A 21,367-nucleotide genomic window follows, 5' to 3' on the forward strand; every position below is an offset into this window, starting at 1 on the left:
TTAGTCCTAAAACTCTAGGATGCTTTTACATAAAAGCATTTGCAAAGTCAAAATGCCCTTAGTTTTGCTTTGCTACTTGTTCCTTCAGTATATTTAATTTCATGTGCCAAATAAACATTGTGTGTATCAGTAATGTAGATAAAATATTAACATTTTGATCTGCAGTTCTCCAAGAATTCTCTTGAGAGAAGGATACACCTCCCCCATCCCCCCATCCCTCCAACCCCCATCCCACTCCCACTCCCCACTGCCAAGAGCAATGGTGGGAAGCATCATAAAGATTTTCTGTTCTAACAGACTAAGCAAATGTTTGGAAATTCTGCCTTCAGTGCTGTCAGTAGCTTACTCTATAAATCAGTTATGTAAACCTAATTTAACACAACTCTTACTTCCCATTTTAAAAGGCCTATATTTTGAAAGGTAAATATTACTTAAACAATTTTTAAATACTAGAACTCTTGATAAAAGAATATTCTGATTCAATCAGTCAAGCTCTGAGAGACTCTGCTAAGTATAGTCCCAGGTCCAGGAAGGTACAGAAAGGCAAACAGGTGAGGAAGTGACTGAGATGAATGATAAGCATACCCCTGTGCAGCTAAAGTCACCTGCAGCCACTTGGGGTGAGAGCAATGTGGGCAGTATACATGGACTTGTGAGCATCTGGCAAGAAAGAACTCTAGGTTGTAAAATTATTTGACTTAAGTAAACACTGGCTCAATCTTTGTCTTTAACAACACATTAGAGCCACGGAGAGAGAACTCACTCAGTCAGTAAAGTGCATATTGCACGAACAAGAGGACCTGAGTTCAGATCTCCAGCACCCACCTAAAGTCCAGCACCACAGCGCAGGCCTGTACCCCAGCACTACAGCACTAGTGGGTGAAGATGGGTGGAACCTGAACACTCACTGGTTAGCCAGCCTAGCCAAACTGGTGATGCTCAAACATCAGCAGATACCTGTTCACATGTGCACAAACACGCCCTGCCTCATATACACAAAGGAAAACAGCATATCAGTATGGATATGAAATAAAAATAAATCTCTAAATACTGATCACATAAGGAGCTGCTAGAACTCATGCACTAAAAATGGGAATGCAAAATCAGGAGGCCCTTAGCACAATAGTTTGATGCATTGTAAAGTTAAATATACAGTCCAAGAAATTTTCCTAAGGGAAATGAAAATCTATACTCAAGAGAAACTCTACCTGGGTATTTAGGATGGTCAATTTGTAATCATTAAATATTTAAGACAATCAAATATATCTCAAGTGGGATAAGTGGGATATGAATAAATAATCTGTAATACATATGTGTATGTATATATATGCATACACACACACACACACACACACACACACACACACACACACACACACACTAAAAATGCTACTCAACAATGGAAGAAAATGAACCGTAGATATACTCAATAGGAATGGGTCTCTAAAGCATTGTTAAGTGAAAGTGGTGAGATTTTAAAAGAAACCTACTATGATGTGCTTCTATTTGTGTGATATTCTGGCAAAAGGGAATCCATGGTGACAGAAAATGGACCAGGACTTGACAGGAACTGGGGGTGGAAGAAAAGTTTGACTATGGAAAGGGAATTGTTGCAGATGACAAAGGTGTCTGTGTTCTTATTCTGATGGAAGCTATAGTATTGTATATATTTTCCCAAGCTTGCTAAACTATACACTCAAAGGATAAATTTAACTGTAAAAGTTATATATTTATTTGAGACAGGGTTATCTCTCTATATAGCTCTGGATGTCCTGGAACTTGAAATGTAGGTTGGTCTCAAACTCACAGATCTGCCTGCCTGCCTGCCTGCCTCCCGGGTGCCGGGATTAAACTACCTTACCAGGCTAAAAGTTATCCTTTAATTTAAACAATGAGGGAAATAGTTGAAACCAATTTATGGTTTAATATATACAAAATATATGTATAGTATAAAATGTTTAAATATTTTATTCTCTGCTCTGTGATATTTGCTTTTTAGCTTTTATTATAAAGACAATCCTAACATTACAATATGCCATATTTAAAAGGCTTAAAAATATTTCTAAGACTTAACAACACACTCAATGAATAAAATCTATGACATTCTAAAGTCATACTTTTGGAAAACTAGATAACTAAGAACTTCAAAGAAAGATGCACTATGAACATATTTTGGTCTGCTAATAAGGTATCAATCAATCTAAAGTATGAATCTTAATAGACACAAACTTTTTTACAAAATGTAAACACTCAATAAATAGTACTGCAAAAATCATAAATGTTAGGGACATCTACTTGGTTTGACCCCACCTTAGCCATTTACTAGGATTGCTACACTGGACACGTTGCCCAATCCCGGAGAACCCTATCCTCCCAACTGTAAAATGTAAAACCCTCAGTTTTTGTAAAGGCACAATGAGAAAATACCCGCCAAGTAATCAACACATGAAAAGCGCCATATGGCACCTGTTACTTATTAGTTATGTAATAATGGAGTTTTAGGATTATCTATATTTAAAGTTACTGAAAATACTAGTCTCAGCAATTTGGACTTAGAATCTGTCTACCTGCAGTAGCAAATATGGGACCAAAAAGAGAGGCTCAGCGGTCTAGTCTGTGACTATCAGTCCCTTTCCCCCTGCTGTTCAGGGCACACAAGAGCAGCAAAAGAGCAACAAGCTGGGCTAGACTGAGGCCTCTGAGACTGGGGCAAAAGTTAAAGACTCAACACTCCTGCATGGCCACAGCCCGTCTAGCCGCCTTATTTCCCTGTACCTCCCAAAGAGGGAAATGTTTTGTTTCTGGTTTCTTTTAAAACCTGACTAGCTATGTGCCTTTACTTCGGTTAGTGTGCCCTGGGTTTTATGTCTGTCTGTCTGTATTTATTTATTTGTTTGTTTGCATATCAAGTTAATTAAATACTAACGTGTTGTTTTTGTTTGTAAATACAGGAATCTGTCTTTGAAGGGATCTAAAAGCTTGATAATAAAAAATGATATCCATGAGCCTCACCTTCCTCGAAACGCAAAAGTAAAGGAACATTTGTCTGAGGAAAAGGAGTAAATTCAGCCTCGCTTGATTTGATTTCTTCATAGACCTAGGCAACGGCGTGTTGTGAGGGTTTGTAGGCTTCGGTTATCTCGGTTCTTGTTTGATTTGTTTCTTTTAGAATCTGAGACTTTACTTTCCGTGTGTGAATTCTGGGATCTATTTACTTTATTAGTTGTTAAATAAAATTTATCAGGAAATGAAATGTGATTTCTTATTGCATGCGAATCCTTGAATCTATGGTATCTGGGCGTGCTTTCCAAACATAAAGCCCACTGCAACTAAGGATCACCCTGGTTCACTAACATTACATCGCCGTGTTAAGTTGAGCTAAACTACTATCTGTGGTTTGGTAATCCCGACGTGGAAAGTCACAAATCTGCCGGGAAATGTTTAAGAACCTATAAGCGAGCAGCGTCCTCTGTGACAGTCTACATCTGATGCTCTGAGCCCCCGGTCTGGAGCGTGTCTGGCTGGGCTGCGTCGAGGACCGTGTCCGGGGCGGCTTCCCCGCAAAGGCCGGTGCGGGCTGCAGAGCTCTGTCCCGCTGATGCGGGGACCGGCGGCTTCTTCCGGGTCTGTCTGATCGGGTCTGAGCCTGGGCGCACAGGTGAAAAGGAGGGAAGGGGCGGATGGCAGGTCTCTAGGTCACGCTGGGCCGAGGAAGGGGTTCTACCGCATAAACAGCGGGCGGGGACTCACGCTGTGCTCCAGGAGATGAAAGTCAAGCTGTTCCGAGCCGCCAGGTCCGGAGCGGCCAGGGGGCGGGGCCAGGTGTCCGTCCCGCCCCCGAGCGGTTTGATTGATGAGTCTGTCCGCCGAGGGGGGCGGCTCCGCGACGCCGTGGCCCCTCGCCTAGGGGCTCTGGTGGGCGCCCATCTCGCCCGACGTGCCTGTGCGGGCCTCCCAATTGCTGGGTCTGGACACCCGCATAAAAGGCAGCAGCAGAGGCTGGACGGCAATGGAGTGAAAGTCCCTGCTCGACGCCTCTGGTCGCCTAGCACTGCTCACCCGAACCCCGCACGCCCGGCCGCTGCGGGGAAAGGTGAGGCAAGTCCGAGGTGCGGCGGGGGGCCCCGCAGCAACGTCTCCCCGGGAGGGCGGGAGGGATGCCTCTGCGGGGACCGGGGGAGCCCTGTGCGCCTTCAGCAGCCGCCCAGCACGGGGGACTCGAGGGTGAGCCCGCGGTGCCGGGTCTCACGGCCGCCCCGCTCCCTTGCAGTGCTCGCCGCGGGAACCGGAGCCGGAGCCGCTATGGAGCGCGGCCGTCCGTCCGGCAGCCCACGCAGCACCGAGCCCGCCCCGTCGGCCGCCGCCGCCGCCGCCGCCGCCCGCGAGTCGAGCCCGGGACGGACCGGGGCCGGGCAGACAGGCTCCGGCGGGGTCACGGCGCGCTCCGGGGGTGGCCGGCCTGCCGCCGCGAACGCCGCTCGGGAGCGCAGCCGCGTGCAGACCCTGCGGCACGCCTTCCTGGAGCTGCAGCGCACACTGCCGTCGGTGCCGCCCGACACCAAGCTGTCCAAGCTGGACGTGCTGCTGCTGGCCACCACCTACATCGCCCACCTCACCCGCAGTCTGCAGGACGACACCGAGGCGCCGGGAGACCCCAGTCTGGGAGCACTGAGAGGCGACGGCTACCTGCACCCAGTTAAGGTAGGCTGGGACCCCGGGAGCCACCCTGGCCCCTCTGGAGCAGACACCACGGAGCTGACATCCTCCCCGTCAGGCAGAAAGCTACCTGAGTCCGGGCGATGGTGACAAGGTCCCCAATACAAGAGGCTGCTTCTTAACAGTGTGCAACCAGAAAGCTGGGGCGTTTAATCCTAGATGAGTACTTTCACTCTTTCAGGGTGAAAAATGGTGAAGCTGTTGTAAGTTGGTAACATTTATGCCCTTCAAGAGTCAAGTGTCTTAATTTACATAACTACATTCCTATTGTCTTTCTCTTGAGCTATTCCAAAGACTTCATAAATTAAATGGAATAGTGGAATTAATTATTTGCCCCTACAGTAATTGGGGGGAAAAAGAGGAGTAAAAACAAATGAGACCATTCTGGTCCCTAGGAATAAAATTTCAATCACAGTTAAATATTGTGGACTACACAGCTACCAACAATGTTACAAAACCCCAAAATGTTTCATGTAACTGTCAGGTTAGATTGGCATGTGGGTTGGGTGAATTGGTCTGTATTCAAATTAGCCAAGAGAAACCATTTTGCATGATTTCTTTACATATCCATGAGGCAGTCATGAGTGTGGTATAAAATTTGACTTTTCACCTGTAGTGCAGTAACTTCTGCATCATCGTTTTCTAGATTTCTTTTGAAACCTTCCATTGATCTGTTTTTCTCTTCAAAATGAAGAATTTCTGAATTTGCTAAATTTAAATGTTCATATTTTTGTCCCACTATTCTGAAATATTTGAACACAAATACACACAATTAGAGCTTACTCTTAAATATCTAAGCGTTGAAGAAATTATTGAGTAACAAAAATGAGGAATTACATTTTGTTGAAATATAATAAAACACATCCTCTAGTATTATTTGTACTTAAAATTATGGAATGCATCTTAACAAAACTCACTTTGAAAATACTGTCAATGTGGTGATAGACAAAGCAATTCAAATGTTAAATGTGAAAACATGAAATATGATTTATAATAATGATAGAACCCATCCTGTCCCTGAGTTTTATAACATTATAACTGAAAAGTCACACGTTACAATTAAGAATTTTGTATTACAATAGCATTAGATTAATGCTATTCAAATATCCCACTAATAGATTTCTTTGACTTGATATTTGCCATATATTCCAAGAAAGCTTATTGAAACATTAAGATTCAATACCAAAAGCAGAAGTTAAATGCCTCCCTCGTAGTTGATAAAATTTAGAATGAGGTCAAGTATTTCACCTCAGTGTCACACACAGCTTTCTTGAATGAGAAATACTAGAGACATCAGTATTAGAAAGCGGGAGAGCCAAAGGGTTTTGTAGTGGTAATGGTTTTAAGGAAAATCAATCTAATTTGCTGTCTGAGTTTAAAAGACAATGATCATAATATCTAGATTTCTAAACCCAGAGATAATTATAGAGGGCCAAAGATTGTCCCATAAAAATGAAATTGATGACAGCTAACAAGAGACTGGTATGTTTTTTAAGTCTAACATTTGATTTAATACTATGAAGAAATCTCTGCTCTAGGACAGGGAATACAACTGTAAGACAGACTTAATCCCAGCCCTAAATGAATAAATACAGTAGAACTAAAAACAAAAATATAAATTGTCATATAGTTCTGTAAAGAAGCATGTTATATGTATTAAGAAAAACAGTCTAAACTACAAGCCGTGGAGTTTCAGAAGACAGAAATTGTACATGCTTAATTAAAATTGCCTGCCTCTATTTTATAGACACTGTTGAAATGTTTAAATATTAAGTCTATCCTTAATATAAAGGGAGTAAAAATATTCTGATCATTTTTACTTTCTCGATAAGTAAAGTCTCATTATAAACTATTGTAGATAGTCTTTAGTAAGTGTTCTAAAATTACTGTTTTCCTGTAATGCTAAGTACTGCACAAATTACTAAAGATATTTTAACAAATATTCCAGTCTGTCGCTTTGAATTATCAATCCTTTTTACTAATATCAGGAGCATGTTAAAATGATTAGGGGCCTTAGAGTATCGAAGATGACAGAGGAAGGTATAGTCAGGGGTGGAGCTCATGGTTAGAGTTTGCAAGGCCCTGGGTTCTTTGTGCTTAACTGGAAGGGAGTTTTAAGAACTAGAATTCCGGGGCTAGAGCGATGGCTCAGAGGTTAAGAGCACTGACTGATTTGAACCCAGGTTCAAATCCCAGCACCCACATTCAACTCAACACTATTTGTAACTCCAAGATCTGACACTCTCACACAGACATACCTGCAGACAAAACACCAATGCATTTAAAATAAAAGTAAATAAATCAAAAAAGAAAAAAACTGGACTTTTGCAGCAATGCCTAAACCCACTTTTATCCACTTGGAAAATTGGCAGTTTCAATCAGCACTAGGGGCCCAGAGGGACAATTCTCCAAGAGAACAGGAGTGTATTTCAGGCCTTTAACTCAGAGAAAAGCACAGCTGACTCTGCTAATTGCTGGGTCCCAAGAGAAACATTGTCGGTAACAATGATAAGCAAGAATTTAAAAACAGTGGGGTCCTGTTGCTTGGGGGTCATTTAATTAGAATAAGAATGCATTTTTAAAGATCTTAAGTTTCAGGCGCAGTTCTGGTTAATGGCTCAATTTTTCTAAGTTTAAACAAAACTACATAACTTCAAATATACTTAGAATAGAGAAGAAGGTATAATGACGCATGGATGCATATGAAGATGCCATAATGAAGTTAATCACTTTGTATGCAAACCTAGGAATTTATAATCATTGTGATTTAAACCAAGTTGAGAATAAAATAAATATACCTCAGTAGAAAAAAAGCGTTCAGGACTGTATTCACTAATCATACCTGGTGACATTAAAATAGGACTTTTGTTGGCTGCCACAGAAAAGTGACTTTCCAGATAATATCACACACCCACCTACTAACATTTTTATTTTCATTTGATGTGAAAATTTTATGTATTTGTGAGATCCAATGCTGTGCTTCAGTGTGTGTGTGTATTATATGATGTTGAACCAGAATAATCTCACATCTGTCTCTGTAGACATTGCCCATTTGTGCTATAAACATTCAAAATCATTTCTTCAGGTGTATCAGAAAATAAAAAGTACACTATCACCATCTATAGTCACTCACCAGGCTACAGAAAACCCAAACTAAAGAATATAGGCTGCTTTGTGAAGTTACCTGCCCTTGCTGCCCAGAGGCTGCCTAGTCCTTTCCGTATAATGCCACTGTCCTTGAATGTCTACTTTGTCTATAACTGAGCACAGCTTCTTTAAAACTAATGTTTTAAATTTAGTTTAATTTTAGGTTTAACTTGGAATTAAAACACAGTGGTAGACTTTCTACATCTCAGTAATATTCATTCTCTTTAACTTCTTGCAGTTCTTGTCAAACACTCATTACATTGGTTTTGTTGGTTTTGTTTTGTTTTTTTTCGAGACAGGCTTTCTCTATATAGCCCTGCTGTCTTGGAACTCGCTCATTAGATCAGGATAGCCTCAAACTCACAAAGATCTGCCTGTTTGCCTCCCAAGTGCTGGGATTAAAGGGGTGTGCTGCCACCACCTGGCTATTTTTACAGTTATAATCAAAGCCTTCTTCACTTCTATCGCTAGCACTGCTAAGGAGTCTTCATCTTGTCCCATAGACTTTGTAATTAGAATCCTTAGAAGCTACACAATACCTCACTAACATTAATGTGTTTTAAAGTCTATTACACACCTATGTTGTATGGCATAGAGACTAACTTCCAGATTCTTCCTTACTCTTTTTTCAGAAGTGGCCCATGAGATCAAGACTGTACATTGGCGCCACTGGTCAGTTCTTGAAGCATCCTGTCTCTGGAGAAAAGGCAAATCATAGCAACACTCCAACGGCCTCACAGCCGTAGGCTGTCTCCTGGGGGGCCTAGCAGAGTGGTGGCTGTTGTTTTTACAGACTGTGAAATAATTCTGTATTTATTACATTGGACATAACAAACCGTTTCTGAAGTTTACATTGAAACCTGTAGTTGAATGTCAAAATGTATCTGTCTGAATAAATGTGGAATGGAATAATCATCCCTGTATAAAAATATATAGCTAATTTAGTCATTGTGTCACTGCTACATAGTAAAGAGAAACTATTAGGAGGAATGAAAGATGTACAAAAGCATATAGTTATATGAACCCAACGAATGCACACATTTCCTTCCACATTTTCTGTAGTCTATTACAAACTTAAAAGTTGATATGAATACAGTCTTTCTAGTTTTAAGAAATAAAATGTTTGATGTTGCGTGTCTATAATTCCAGCACTCCAAGACACAGAGGCATGAGTTGGAGCCCAGCCTTCTCTACATAGAGTTTGAGGCCAACCTGGGCTATACAGTGAGACCCTGTTTCAAAAAAATAAATATAATGTGTTTATACTAGTATTTTTGTGAAAGCCAGTGTGTGCTTTGAGTTGGCCATTTCAGTTAAGAGATGCAAGATCATTTTTCATCTGGGCTCTGTGTGTGTGTGTGTGTGTGTGTGTGTGTATACAAAGACTGTTGCAGTAACTTCTGTATGTAGTTATTTTTTCCAAATAGAAAATGTATATGGAATACGAGAAATGGTTTTCTGTATGAAATATGGTATGACTACCTTTCAAGAAGTTGGTCAGTATTAAAATCTGACTTCCATTCCAAGTGGAATGGAACTAGTAATACAAGCCAGTATGAAGAGGGGCTCAGGTGCCACTGGGTGCAGGGTTCACCATTCTTTCTCCTGGCAACACCATATCCACCCCATCTCCTTTCCCATCCTGGATAGTTAGGCGGGCTCAGACATAGCCTTCCTGAAAGTGGCATTTTCAGCACTGGTTGGGGAGTTCTGCCAGTGATCTGTACCTTGAGAGAGACTAAGGACACAGGTTGACTGAGGCTTGAGTCTGTCCCCATATGAATCAGCAGACTCTCCTCTCTGCACCACACACTGCCACGGGCCCAGAAAGCACCTGACTATACCAAGGATTTCTGTGTTCAGCAAGAGACTGTGAGAAAATTAGCTTGGCTGGCTTAGCAGGTAGAGGTGCTTGTCATGAAGCCTGACATCCTAACTTCAGTCACATGGCCTACACAGTGGAGAGAGCTGACCCCAAATGTTGTTCCCTGACCTCCACTACACAACACACAAAACAAACAAATGTAATAAGATAAAAACCACCCTGTGAAAAAGTTAGCACAGCTCTGCCCTTGATCAGATTGGTCTTTATTTCTTGTCATTACAAATGTTCTAAAACCTAAGCAGTGTAACTTACATTATAGATTTGGATAACATTAATTAAGCTGTTGGATATGCTAACAGCTTTTAGGAAGTGGGAAAATCTCAGAGAAGTCCCATATGAGCCATGAGTAGTACACAGGTGTTTTGGGAAACACACTGAACCCCAAGAGAGGAATATAACAGAAATGAGACATTCACCTCATTCCTTTCCCGACATGTCCTCCTCACCTCTTCTTGTTTTACGACACACCCTTCTAGCTGTGATGTTCATTCATCTCTTGAGAACCCCGTTTTAAAGTTGCTGAACTCAATTTAAGGAAAGAGACATATTAGTGGACTTGGCTGCATTTACATAACAGCCAAAAACCCCAATTATTTTCAGCTCAGTTTTCCTGTCTCCTGCAGCAGGGAAGTTAAAGATCACATGACAGCCAGGCCTGCTGTTCAGATGATCCAACCTGTGGCCATGCTTTTTCTTTTTGTTTGAAGTGAATAATAACCTCATGGTTTATTGTCTTCATAACAAAAACGGCTTAGAATAAACTGGATTATTTGACCCTTTCTCTCATCACCTCCCAGTTGGCAGTGCTCCCATCTCATCTGTGTCAGAATTCTCTTTGATCTGCAGTGGAGTTTGTCCACTCAAGCCTCAGTAGTCTTTGCAGCAGAAAATCGGTGTTGTTGGCTAACCATGGCCTTTCTGCCTCCTGTCATGACACTTCTTTCCCTGGGCATGCAGGGAACCCTTGCCCTTCTTGTACTGTGTCGCCTGGTGGGGCTGGTGCTTGCCACCTTACTTGAAGAAAGACTGGAGAGTTTTCGGAATGTTCACCATGCCTGCCAGAGGTCTACTAGCACAGACAAGGTCAGGCCAGATGTGAAACTGTCAAACTTTCTTTAAAGTTACCTTAAATAGAGCTGTAAACACCTCAGTTTGTAGCGGAAAATTCATCAAATGACTTTTTTTTTTTTTGCTAATTATGCCAGTTTGTTAGTTTGGCCATAATTTTATAGAATTTAAAGGGGGAAAGATAGGATTTTTGTTGAATTATTACTTTTCTAAATTGTCCTATTAAGTAGAACCTTGCCTTTGATGTTGTAACTCATTTCCGTTTACCTACTTATAAATGTTTTCATGTATTCCAAAACACTTTATCGAATTGCTAAATATACTAACAGCTTTAGGAAGATTAGAAAAATATCAGAGTTGAATATTTTCAAATAGAAGTTCAAAAGGCAGGCTATTTTAATTCATGATGCAGGATAATGGGTATTATTAAGATAAAATTAGAAAATTAATCTGTTAAATTTGCACTTGTCTCTGTATAACTTGAACATGGTACATGGAAAATCTTCCTAGAAGATAGATAGTTATTCAGTGTTTGTGTCTTCACCATGATGTCCTCAACAGAGTACATAAGGCAAGGACTGATATATTTGGGTCACAGTGTTAGCCCATAATCTGCACAAGAAATCCTCAGTTAAATTTCTTTCACTTCATGCAGCTTTCCCACTGGAATTTCCTATTTAAATTTTCTTTATGATGATAATTTGGGGGCTGGAAAATGCCATTTTAGAAAGAAAACTAGTTTTTTTTCCTAACAAGAGAACTAGTTTTATTGCATTTCTCTGACCATAAAAATATGTACATTAGAATTTGTTGTGTGTGAACTATCCACTAATAAAGCTACATTAAAAAGTATATGTGTTCATTAACTTTCTCATCTTGGTGACCAACTGTCTGAACAGGAGCAACTTAGGAGAGAAATTATGAGCACTGACTGTTCTTCCAGTGGACCTGGGTTCAATTCCCAGCACCCACATGACAACTCACAGTTTTCTGTAACTCCAAGATCTGACACTCTGACACAGACATACATGCAGGCAAAACGCCAACGTACATAAAATAAAAATAAACAAATAGCATTTCTTTTGGTTCGTGGTTATAGGGAATGCATGTGACTGACCTGGTTTCTCGTCATGGAAGCTGGAACATGAAGTAATTTGTCACATCCAGGCTGCAAACAAGAAGCAGGAAGAGCAGGCTGGAAGCGGCTAGGTTATAACCTTCAAGACCCACCATCAATGGCCAGCTAAGTCCTGTATCCACAACCTCCCAAAACAGCTCCTCCTGCTTAGAACCTGGTACTCAAATGCAGGGGCCGAAATGGGATAGTGCACACTTGTTTTAAAATCGACGGAAAGGATTGAAATAGAAAACTCCAGCTGTGGAGCTTCTCCCTGTGTCACACAGAGAAGGCAGTGTGTGGTGCAGAGAGAAGAGTCTGCTACTTCTCTTGTCCACGGTGCTTGGTAATAAAGAATGACTGTGCATTTTTACAATGATTAAAACAAAGACAAAAACAAAACCTAAACATAGCAGCCTGGAGCTAGTGCTAACTGCCACAGTGATTTTTCGTATTGGTTCATGGATACTTAAAAAAAAAAAATGTAAAAGAAACTGTAAAAGAGCCAGTTATGATGGCACACATCTTTAATCCCAGCACTCGGGGAGAAAGAGGCAGGCGAATCTCTGTGAGATCAAGGTCAGTCTGGTCTACATCGTGAGTTCCAGGACAGCCAGAGCTGTTACACAGAGAAGTGCTGACTCAAAAGACAAACAATCAAACAACAAAGAAAAAAACAAAACAAAAAATAATGAAAAAAAACTGCAAAAGAAAAATAACTTCTGATTGAAACACACAGCTAGTTAATTATTTTAGTTGAAATTGTGTTAGTTTAAATTATGCAATTTCTTTTTCTCAAAGGGCCTCATTTTATATTCATGAAAGGAACCATTTATTTTCATTTAAAGAGAAAGTATTCAGGCATTAGATGTTCGTTTTTTTTGTTTTTGTTTTTTTTTTTGTTTTTTTTTTGGAGGCAGAGCAGACAATTCAGTACATATGTTACTTCGTCTTTTTTTTTTTTTTTTTCCTTCAGGTCTCTGTCTCATGGTGCCTTTCTGAAGAAAAGGTCCCAGGTAAAATGATTCTGCAATGACCCATGAATCACTCACCATTTGGTGGGTCACATTTGTTATCATGATAAGACAAGTTGTTTGCTTGCTGTATGTAAAACTGTCTTGTTTCTCAGCTGGCAAAAAAGTATAAATCAGATTGCTTCTGATCCAAAGCTATATATTGGCTGTTTGGGGAGATGGCTTCACCAAAATGTTGCTTTATATTACATTGATCATAGACTTTATTTGAAACAGTAGATTCTGCTCCAATCTGGTAGTAATTCATGTTTTCTTAAAATCTTTGCTGGAGAGTTTCCAATAAGCCTTCCAGACAACAGCTACACTAGTGTAATGTTGCTGTCTTTTCTCCAAGCTGCACACTTGGGAGTTTTTATTTTTCTTTTTTTCCTGTAACTTAAAAAATACCAAGCAACTAAGGTTTTAAAAAGAACTCAAAAGAAATATTATAAAATTGTATATCTCAGAGAAGTAATCATGTACTTGTATTGTGGTAGCTGGTGGTCTTACACATGACTATTTTAATAAAAAATCCTGTAAAATTCACAAGTCCTGTAGATTTGCTTCCTGCAGGCTGAAAACACCACACAGATGGCAAGGCAGCACGGTTGGGAATATTCTTGCCTAACCACATAAACCCGGAAGGGTTTCCCTTCCTATGTTTACACAAGTCTTAGTTTCATCTCATTAGAGAACCCAGTTCACTGAAATGTACATCAGTCACTCAAATGCTTCATAGTAAATCATGTCATAACATTCTATAAACTGGAGAATAATCTTGAGTATTATGCTTAGAGATTATGTCAGTAGTCATTTCCTGTGTGTGTGGATGTGACTGGCACGCACATCTGCCCTCTGGGGACCACTGTGTTCTGGAAATGAACCATCCCCTCTTCCCTGCATGTGTATGGCCATTGGAAACAGGGGCCACTGCAAACAATGAGAATTCCATGAAAGCTGATCCCAAACATTTTAATTTTCAAGTAAATGCTGAAGTCACTTGATTTAATTTTTGAAGTATATTCTACTATACCATCTCAATTCTCTATGTAGATGAGTAGATAAATCCTGTGAAACAAAAAATAATAAAGTTAAAGAAAGTTTTAAAACTGGCAAAGATTTGTTTCCAGTCTGCACATCTGTAACTTAGCTGCTGTAAACCCATGTACTGGAGTCATGTGACACCAGATAACGGCTAAGTGAAAATCAGTAGACAGCAACGGGGGCAGGAGTCAAGGGAAGGTGAAAGGTGGGGAGCTCTTGCAGATCCTCCTTTTAGAGACAGGAGGACAAGCTTCAGGTGTGATTGCATTGGGGGGGAGGGAGATGGATATGGACACATAAGAAGCTCATGCCTGGCCTGAGAGATGCAGAAAGTGGCATCATCCAATGACACATGATCCTCTCTATCCACCCTGAGTATAGAGTAAGTGAGGATGGAGGTGGACATCCCTTAACACAACACAGATTTGCCTCAGTCCACAATAGTCTGTCCTCTTCCCTTAACCTCCCCAGACCTGTATCCATGAGGGATGCACACTGGCTTAGATTAAGGGTCCTTGCTTCCTCCTGCAGCAATGGACAGTATCCTTCAGTGGCTGGAGCCACCACTCAAGATCCCCGAGAAAGGGAAAGAGAGGAAAGACAAAGTTGATTCTAGAAAAGGCCCTAGACCCCAAGGTCTTTTCACAGATGAGTTGAAGAACATCTCTAAGTGAAGCAGACAGCAGTTTGCTGTGGAGGGGAGTGCTTATTTCTAAATAATTAACTTACCTGCATCTGAATTGAAGGCCTCTAAAGGCGAATTCCTCCTAGAATAAAGTCATGCCCTACTTTGAAAATGCAAACTTCAAACTGGGTGTTTGCATTTGCCCATGCCATGCATTTGCTCTTAGCACTTGGGAGGCAGAAGAAGGCTGTTCATAGCCAGCCTGGTCTACAAAACAAGAGCTGTGTGATATTTTGATTGTGTTCTAACAAATGAAGTTTGCTTGGAGTCAGAGGGCAGAGCTAGCCGCTAGCTGACCAAAATTGAACATAGAGGTTTAGAGGACTATAGACCAATAGAAGACAGGAAGTGGTAAGGCAGGGCTAAGAGAAGATCTTGGCCTTTTGAGGGGAAGGAATGGAAGAGGCAGGAGGGGGACTGGTAACCGCTTCTCTGCTTCTCTGATCTTTCAGATTCTTACCCTGATACCCGACTTCTGATTTTTTATTGATAAAGAGTAATAGTTAAGACTTCATCAGGTACCCAATGTGGGGCTCAAACCCATGACCCTGAGATTAAGAGTCTCATGCTCTACTGACTGAGCTAGCTGGGCATTTGTAATTAAATTTTAACCCTCTGAGTGATTATTTGAGAGTGGCTGTGGGAAGAAAACATCCACCTTCAAACAAGTAGGACCCAGAGCTAGATAGAGAAAGCTTGTAGAAAGAAAGGAAGGGAGGGAGAGGGAGGGTGGAGAAAGAAAGGAAGGAAGAAAGAAAGAAAATGCAAACTTCAGAATGTGTGCAATATAATAGATTTCCAGTTCAAATATTAGTAAAGAGGGAATTGATTGCTAAGTCCCCAAAGTTGCCTTCTGTGTATAAGAGCCAAAATGGACAGGAGAGATGGCTCAGGGGACAAAGCACCACTCTAGTGTGAGATTCTGAGATTGAATCTCCAGACCCACATAAGAACCAGGCACAGTAGCCCATGTCTGCAATCATAGTTCTCTTACAGCATGAGGGGAAGCTGAGACAGGGAAGCTCTAGAAGCTGATGGGCACACATGGTGATGAACAATTCAGAGCCTGGCATTAGGATTCTCTAAAGGAATGGAACAAAGACAGTAGACCAAAACAAAACCTTCAAGCCAACCTAGGCATACTGCCTCATCCCAAGCAGTGTATTATTAACTCTTAATGATCAGAGTGCCCCAGAAATATCCTCAGGCCAAAGCTGCTGTAGTTATTATTCAAATTCTGGAATAATACAATGTTTACAATTTATATATTTATAAAGTTTGTTTATATGTCTAATCCTGTCATTCTCTTGTTCCTTGGTCAAATGATACTATAGTGGCTCTGTGTGTGCTAACTTTTCTAAGAAAGGGAGGTCCTGACATCTCATTCTTTTATAGTCTTTCTACTCCATTCTTTGTTCATGAATATAAGTCTCTGTAGGGCAGAGGTAACTTCAGCTAATCTAACTTTGTTGCTGCATATGCCACATAATTGCCTGAGTGTGTAGTGGGAAGAGGCTTGAAATCTGAACTGTGGCCAACTCCTCTAGCCCACTGAATCTTGTTGACAAGGGCAACTGTTTCAAGAGTGTCAGGCAAAACATTCATATGCATAAAATTTAAATTAAAACTAAAAAAGAATTTGTTAAGTCATCTTATGGTAAAATAGCAGTTTACAGTTGTCTCACACCTGAGAGTCTGAGAACCAGGTAGTTGCTCAGTCCACAAGGCTGGGTGCCTCAGCAGTCTCATACAAGAGGATTCCTGGAGAGCCACTTGTCCTGAGACCACGATGGAAGACTAGAAGTGCTGGTCCTTGTACCAGTGAAGGGAGCCTCAGGACAACAGGGTGAACCAGCTCTGTAGCAGGTGGGATGGGTAAGAGAACGAAAGGTGAGTAATCCACCTTATGTCATACCCTTGTTTATCTGGAAAGCCACCAGAAACTGCCACCAATAGTCAGGGTGGGTCTGCCCTTGTCAATTAACACACTCAAGACAGTTCTTTGATGAGGCACCTTACCCAGGTAATTCTATTGTGTGGCAAATTGACATTAAATCAACCATAACAGAGAACCTTATCAGAACTGACTCCCAAAGCTGTCTTCTGATGCCCACATACGTGCCTGCACTCATACACATATGAATTTATGTTCCCATATGCAATACACAGAAGGAAGGAGGGAGGGAGGGACAGAAGAAGAAAGGAAGGAAGGAAGGAAGGAAAGAAGGACAAGACTGATGATTTCTACATGAAGTTTACCTAAAGTATGTTGGGAGCCAGGTGGTGGTGGTGCATGCCTTTAGTCCCAGCACTCGGGAAGCAGAGGCAGGTGGATCTCTGTGAGTTCGAGACCAGCCTGGTCTACAAGAGCTACTTCCAGGACAGCCTCCAAAAGCCACAGAGAAACCCTGTCTCAAAAACAAAAACAAAAAAAGGAGTGATAGGGAAGGGAGCAGGTCAAGGCATTGGAAGGGAAAGAGGCAGCAGTAGAATGTTAGTCTATGCTGGCCTTGCCTTGTGTAGAGTAAGGGAGAGGCGGGGAGGAATTGGGGACCAGAGCTGGCCTGACCAGACGCCAAGAAACCCTAGATTCAATGGAAGGCAGAGAATGGCCCCAGGCTGTAGGTACTGAAGAACATACCTGAGGGGCTTGTCTAGAAAGCACAAGCTGTTGCAGGTCAGAATTCCAAAACTTAGTAGGCAGCAGAGTCAAGGCCCTAAGAAGAGGAGTGTCTTAGTTAGGGTTTCTATTGCTGTGAAGAGACACCATAAGCATGGCAACTCTTATAAAGGAAAACATTTAATTGGGCTAGCTTACAGTCTCAGAGGTTTAGTCCATTACTATCATGGCGGCATGCAAGCAGACATAGTGCTGGAGAAGGAGCTGAGAGATCTACATCTTAATCCTCAGGCAACAGAAAGTGAACTGTGACACTGGATGGAGCTTGAGCAAAGGAAACCTCAAAGCCCACCTGCAAAGCCTACTCCAGCAAAGCCACACCTCCTAATAGTGCCACTCCCATTAAGGGCCATTTTCTTTCAAATCATCACAAGGAGGTTTTAAACAGGACATGGCCTTTCAACAGTTAGTGCCAGTATAACTTAGGGACCACATGGTCACAGGCCAATCCCAGAACAGACCCAGAAGGCAGACAATACAGGGGCCTGTGCTCCCTTGTCTTTGCTTTGGGTGCTGAACTTTCCCGAAAACTCTCTGGGGATGAAGATAAAGGAAAAGTAGAAAGACAGCTGAGACAGAGTCTCACCTATAGCTGAGGGACTACGGGCAGCTGGTGACTGCTGGGAGGGGGAGAGTCAGTTTTCTCTGAGAGTAAAGCTCTGATAAGCCAACCAGCTCCCCTGGAAGGCCACACATTCTAGAATATTTGGGTAGTACAAACAGGCTTTGTGTGGGAGTGGGAGTGGGAACACAGAATTGGGTGGGTAGGGAAAGGGAGATGGGTCTGAGAAGAGTTGGTGGAGGGAGGGAGAATAAGATGTGAAGGGACCAGACCCTCACCCAGCTCCCTGCTTTGGCAGCCATGACAGGCTGCAGAAAAGACCCAGCAAAAAGTAGGCCCCTGACTCAGCAACATGTGCTGAGTTCCTGACCTTGCCCTACCTTGCCGACCCTGCCCGACCCTGCCCGACCCTGCCCCAGTCACTAGGAAGCCAGATATCTTCCATGTGGCAAGGAACCAATCAGAAGTTAGCTGGCAGGCTCTGGATGTGCTTTTCGGTAACAGTGGAGTGCAGAGCATAGCGACAGCAATGGGAGGACCTATAGGCCATAGCAACCTGGCCACAACTGCAGTTGATCAATCAACACAGGACAGGTAGCCCAAATCCAGCAGCGCACCAATCCTGAGACTATTGTGGACCCCAGATTCTCCCCTTGCTCTACCCCCAATAAATCCCCTGCCCCACAGTCCCTCTGGGCCCTTCTTGCTCCACTCGCTGTGTCTGGCAGACAGAGAGAGGACACGAGTTAATAGAGTTAACTTGTTAATTAATTGAAGACTCTGCTTTTGCATCGGATAGGGTCTCTTGGTGATTTGGGGGGGTTCAGGATTTGGGCACAACAGATCAAAACAGAGTTCATGAAAATCCCAAAGAACTTAAAATATTACATAATAAGATGGCCACGTCAAAGAAAGCCAGCTGAGAGGAAAGCAAACCTGGCAGTTTTGGTTTTTATTTCACTGTGTAATTAATAGAGACAAACACTGGAAGTGACTTGTTTTCCCCTTCAGGTTTGGGGATTCCAGAACAACACAAAATCAAGTATAAGATAGATGTCATTGCAAAAGCAGCTGACACCTCACAAAGAGTAAGAGACAGTTTCGTCTGGAGGCAAATGTGAGAGGTCATGGCTCAGGTATATAGATCCAGGTGTTTGCTGGAAATCTCTGGACTTCTTCACCCACACCTCCCACTCAGCACCAGCTTACCGACCTCCCACTCCTCCTCCCCACCTAGTCCATGTCAACAGGAAATAGCCAGATTTGAACCGGTGCCCATATACCCAAAAGAGTAAGGGTGTCTGGCCGGTAATCTCCAGCTCACTCCTGCTTGATCCGGAAAGTCCCATTTCTCACTCTCCAAACCCCACCACCCATTCAGAAAATCTCCAACGAAGAAAATACAACAAGCCCAGTTTCTGTGGCTGTGGTGGCTCCTCCCCTGAAGTTTCCAGTAGCCCAAGGACCCACCTAAAGAATACCACACTTGGGCGGCTTATGGAGGACACATCATCATCCCTGGACTGCAGGGTGTTTAAGCTCCCTGCTTTAGTTCAGGCTCATGATTTACACCCTTTCTCCTGCCTCAATCTCTGGGGGCTGGAGAACTCACCCAGGAATTGCTTTGCTCAAAATAAACCCGTACTTTTACTTTTTACTTTTTGGCTTGATCTAGCTTCCTGTGTCAGCATAGAAACCTACTATCAGGGTACAGAAAACCTATTACCAGGTTACACCAAATTACATGTTTTATGATAACACCAGTTCAAGAAGTTTTTATAGTGAAAGGACCGGCAGATGCCATAACAGGCTGCTCAGTCTTCTGTCAGAGACCAGGCCTCAATTTCAGTTTCCTGAGATTGAACAGTTTCTGAGGAAGAGCCATGAATAAAGGGCAATCAATCTCCAACACCCCCAACAGCAAGGAGGAGGCCTGGAACATGCTGTACTAGGCAGACAAGGCCTGAGCCAGTCTCCACAGCAGCTCAAGGACAGGTCCTGGAACTTGTCCAGACCTGCCCCCAAATGGAAAATTGTGATCCTGACCAGCCCCTGACTTACCCCAGCCAATTAGAACATACTAATATGATTGCCACTTGCTTAAGCCACTCATATCTAAAATGACTTAACTTCCTTAGACACTTCCCTCAGTAAGGCTTAAAAGAAGTCCCTACCTCCGGAGTTCTTGGCGTTGTCACTATCTTGTCTTTGTGTAAGGTGTTTGGCCCCAGCATGCTGGAATAATAAAAAAAGACTCTCTGCTTTTGTATCGGATCTGGTTTCTTGGTGGTCTTTGGGAGTTTGGACTCTAGGCACAGCAATAGTAACGGAACAAACAAATGTACCAATCAACACATTTTGTAAATACTTAGTTGGAAACATCAACAAGCTGATTCCAGCACAGCAAGCAGTGTCAGCTATCTGCCTCAGAGACTGTCTGATGGCATCTTAGCTGTGAGGCTGGTAGAGGTTAGGAGATTTGCTTATTCATTTTAAAAGGGTTTACCTAATAGTCACAGGGATGTTAGGTCAAGCACAGAAGTGGACAAAAAAAAAAAAAAAAAAAAAAAAAAAAAAGGCAGTGGGCTTAGTGGGCTAAGACAGCCTAAGATAATTTGACTTGGGGCCTGAAACAGGCCAACTTCCCATAGTCATTAGAAAAATCTTTTCAACAACCTGTAGAATATTTAATGTGGGTGTTGGGAGGCTCTGCTGGTCAGAGGTTGCTGTCTACCATGGCCCGGCAGCTCTTTGCAAGCTCAGCAACATGGAGGAGTGCTGCAGCAGGGGCTTCCTGCGCCCTGTCTAACCTTATCTTGAAGATGTCTCTAGGCCCAGATCCCTGACTTATCTCTAGGATGACCCTTAACACAGTTCCCGGAAAATGTTCTTCCCCTGCTGCCCACATGATAATCACGTTAATGCTCTCGCCATTTTGATAGGGCTGTGCTTCCACTAATAGGAGAGGAACACGCAGCTTCCGCTTAATGCAAATTAGGTTTTCCCCCAAGGCTTCCCAATCACATAAATTTCCTATACTTTGGAACAAAGTTGAATTGTCTCACTGAAGTCATCTCCCGAAGGGCTATCTTCGTGGTAGCCATAGCTGTATGAACCCTCTTTCCTGTTTCTGCTCCCTCAATCCCAAGGAGGAAGGAGACCCACATGTAGGTACAGATTGTTTTTTCTTCTGGGAACTTTTGTTAACAAGGACACAGAGAAAACTACATTATCTTCCTCACATTGCCAGTCTGATGTGATTATTTTAGCACAGGTATAGGCAGAGATGGACTATCTGTAGTGATGACTTATAACCTAACTAACCAATATTCCATTTTATTTAAGATTATCATTTATGACATACCTATGAGGATTTATGTTGCTGAGGACCTTCATGGACCTTGACATATGGACTAGATAAACCTAAAGCCTGTGGCACTTGTCAGAGTT

At 42.3% G+C, this 21,367-nt stretch overlaps 2 protein-coding genes across 2 annotated transcripts in view; both read left to right on the forward strand.

Moving 5' to 3' along the window:
- Ppp1r42 (protein phosphatase 1 regulatory subunit 42) overlaps positions 1–3,063 on the forward strand; it is a 33,197-nt gene extending 30,134 nt beyond the window's left edge. The window contains exon 8 of the mRNA XM_035439008.1: positions 2,952–3,063. Coding sequence (XP_035294899.1) covers positions 2,952–3,063 — 112 coding nt within the window. The remainder of the gene's footprint in view (positions 1–2,951) is intronic.
- Positions 3,064–4,302: 1,239 nt separating this feature from the next.
- LOC113833789 (transcription factor 24-like) lies at positions 4,303–8,609 on the forward strand. The gene is made up of 2 exons (XM_027398864.2): positions 4,303–4,701; positions 8,496–8,609. Exons 1-2 carry the CDS (start codon positions 4,303–4,305, stop codon positions 8,607–8,609), a joined length of 513 nt encoding a protein of 170 aa, XP_027254665.1.
- The last annotated feature ends 12,758 nt before the right edge of the window (positions 8,610–21,367 follow it).

This window comes from Cricetulus griseus, chromosome 2 (genome assembly GCF_003668045.3).
Source record: "Cricetulus griseus strain 17A/GY chromosome 2, alternate assembly CriGri-PICRH-1.0, whole genome shotgun sequence".
Lineage (NCBI taxonomy): Eukaryota > Metazoa > Chordata > Mammalia > Rodentia > Cricetidae > Cricetulus > Cricetulus griseus.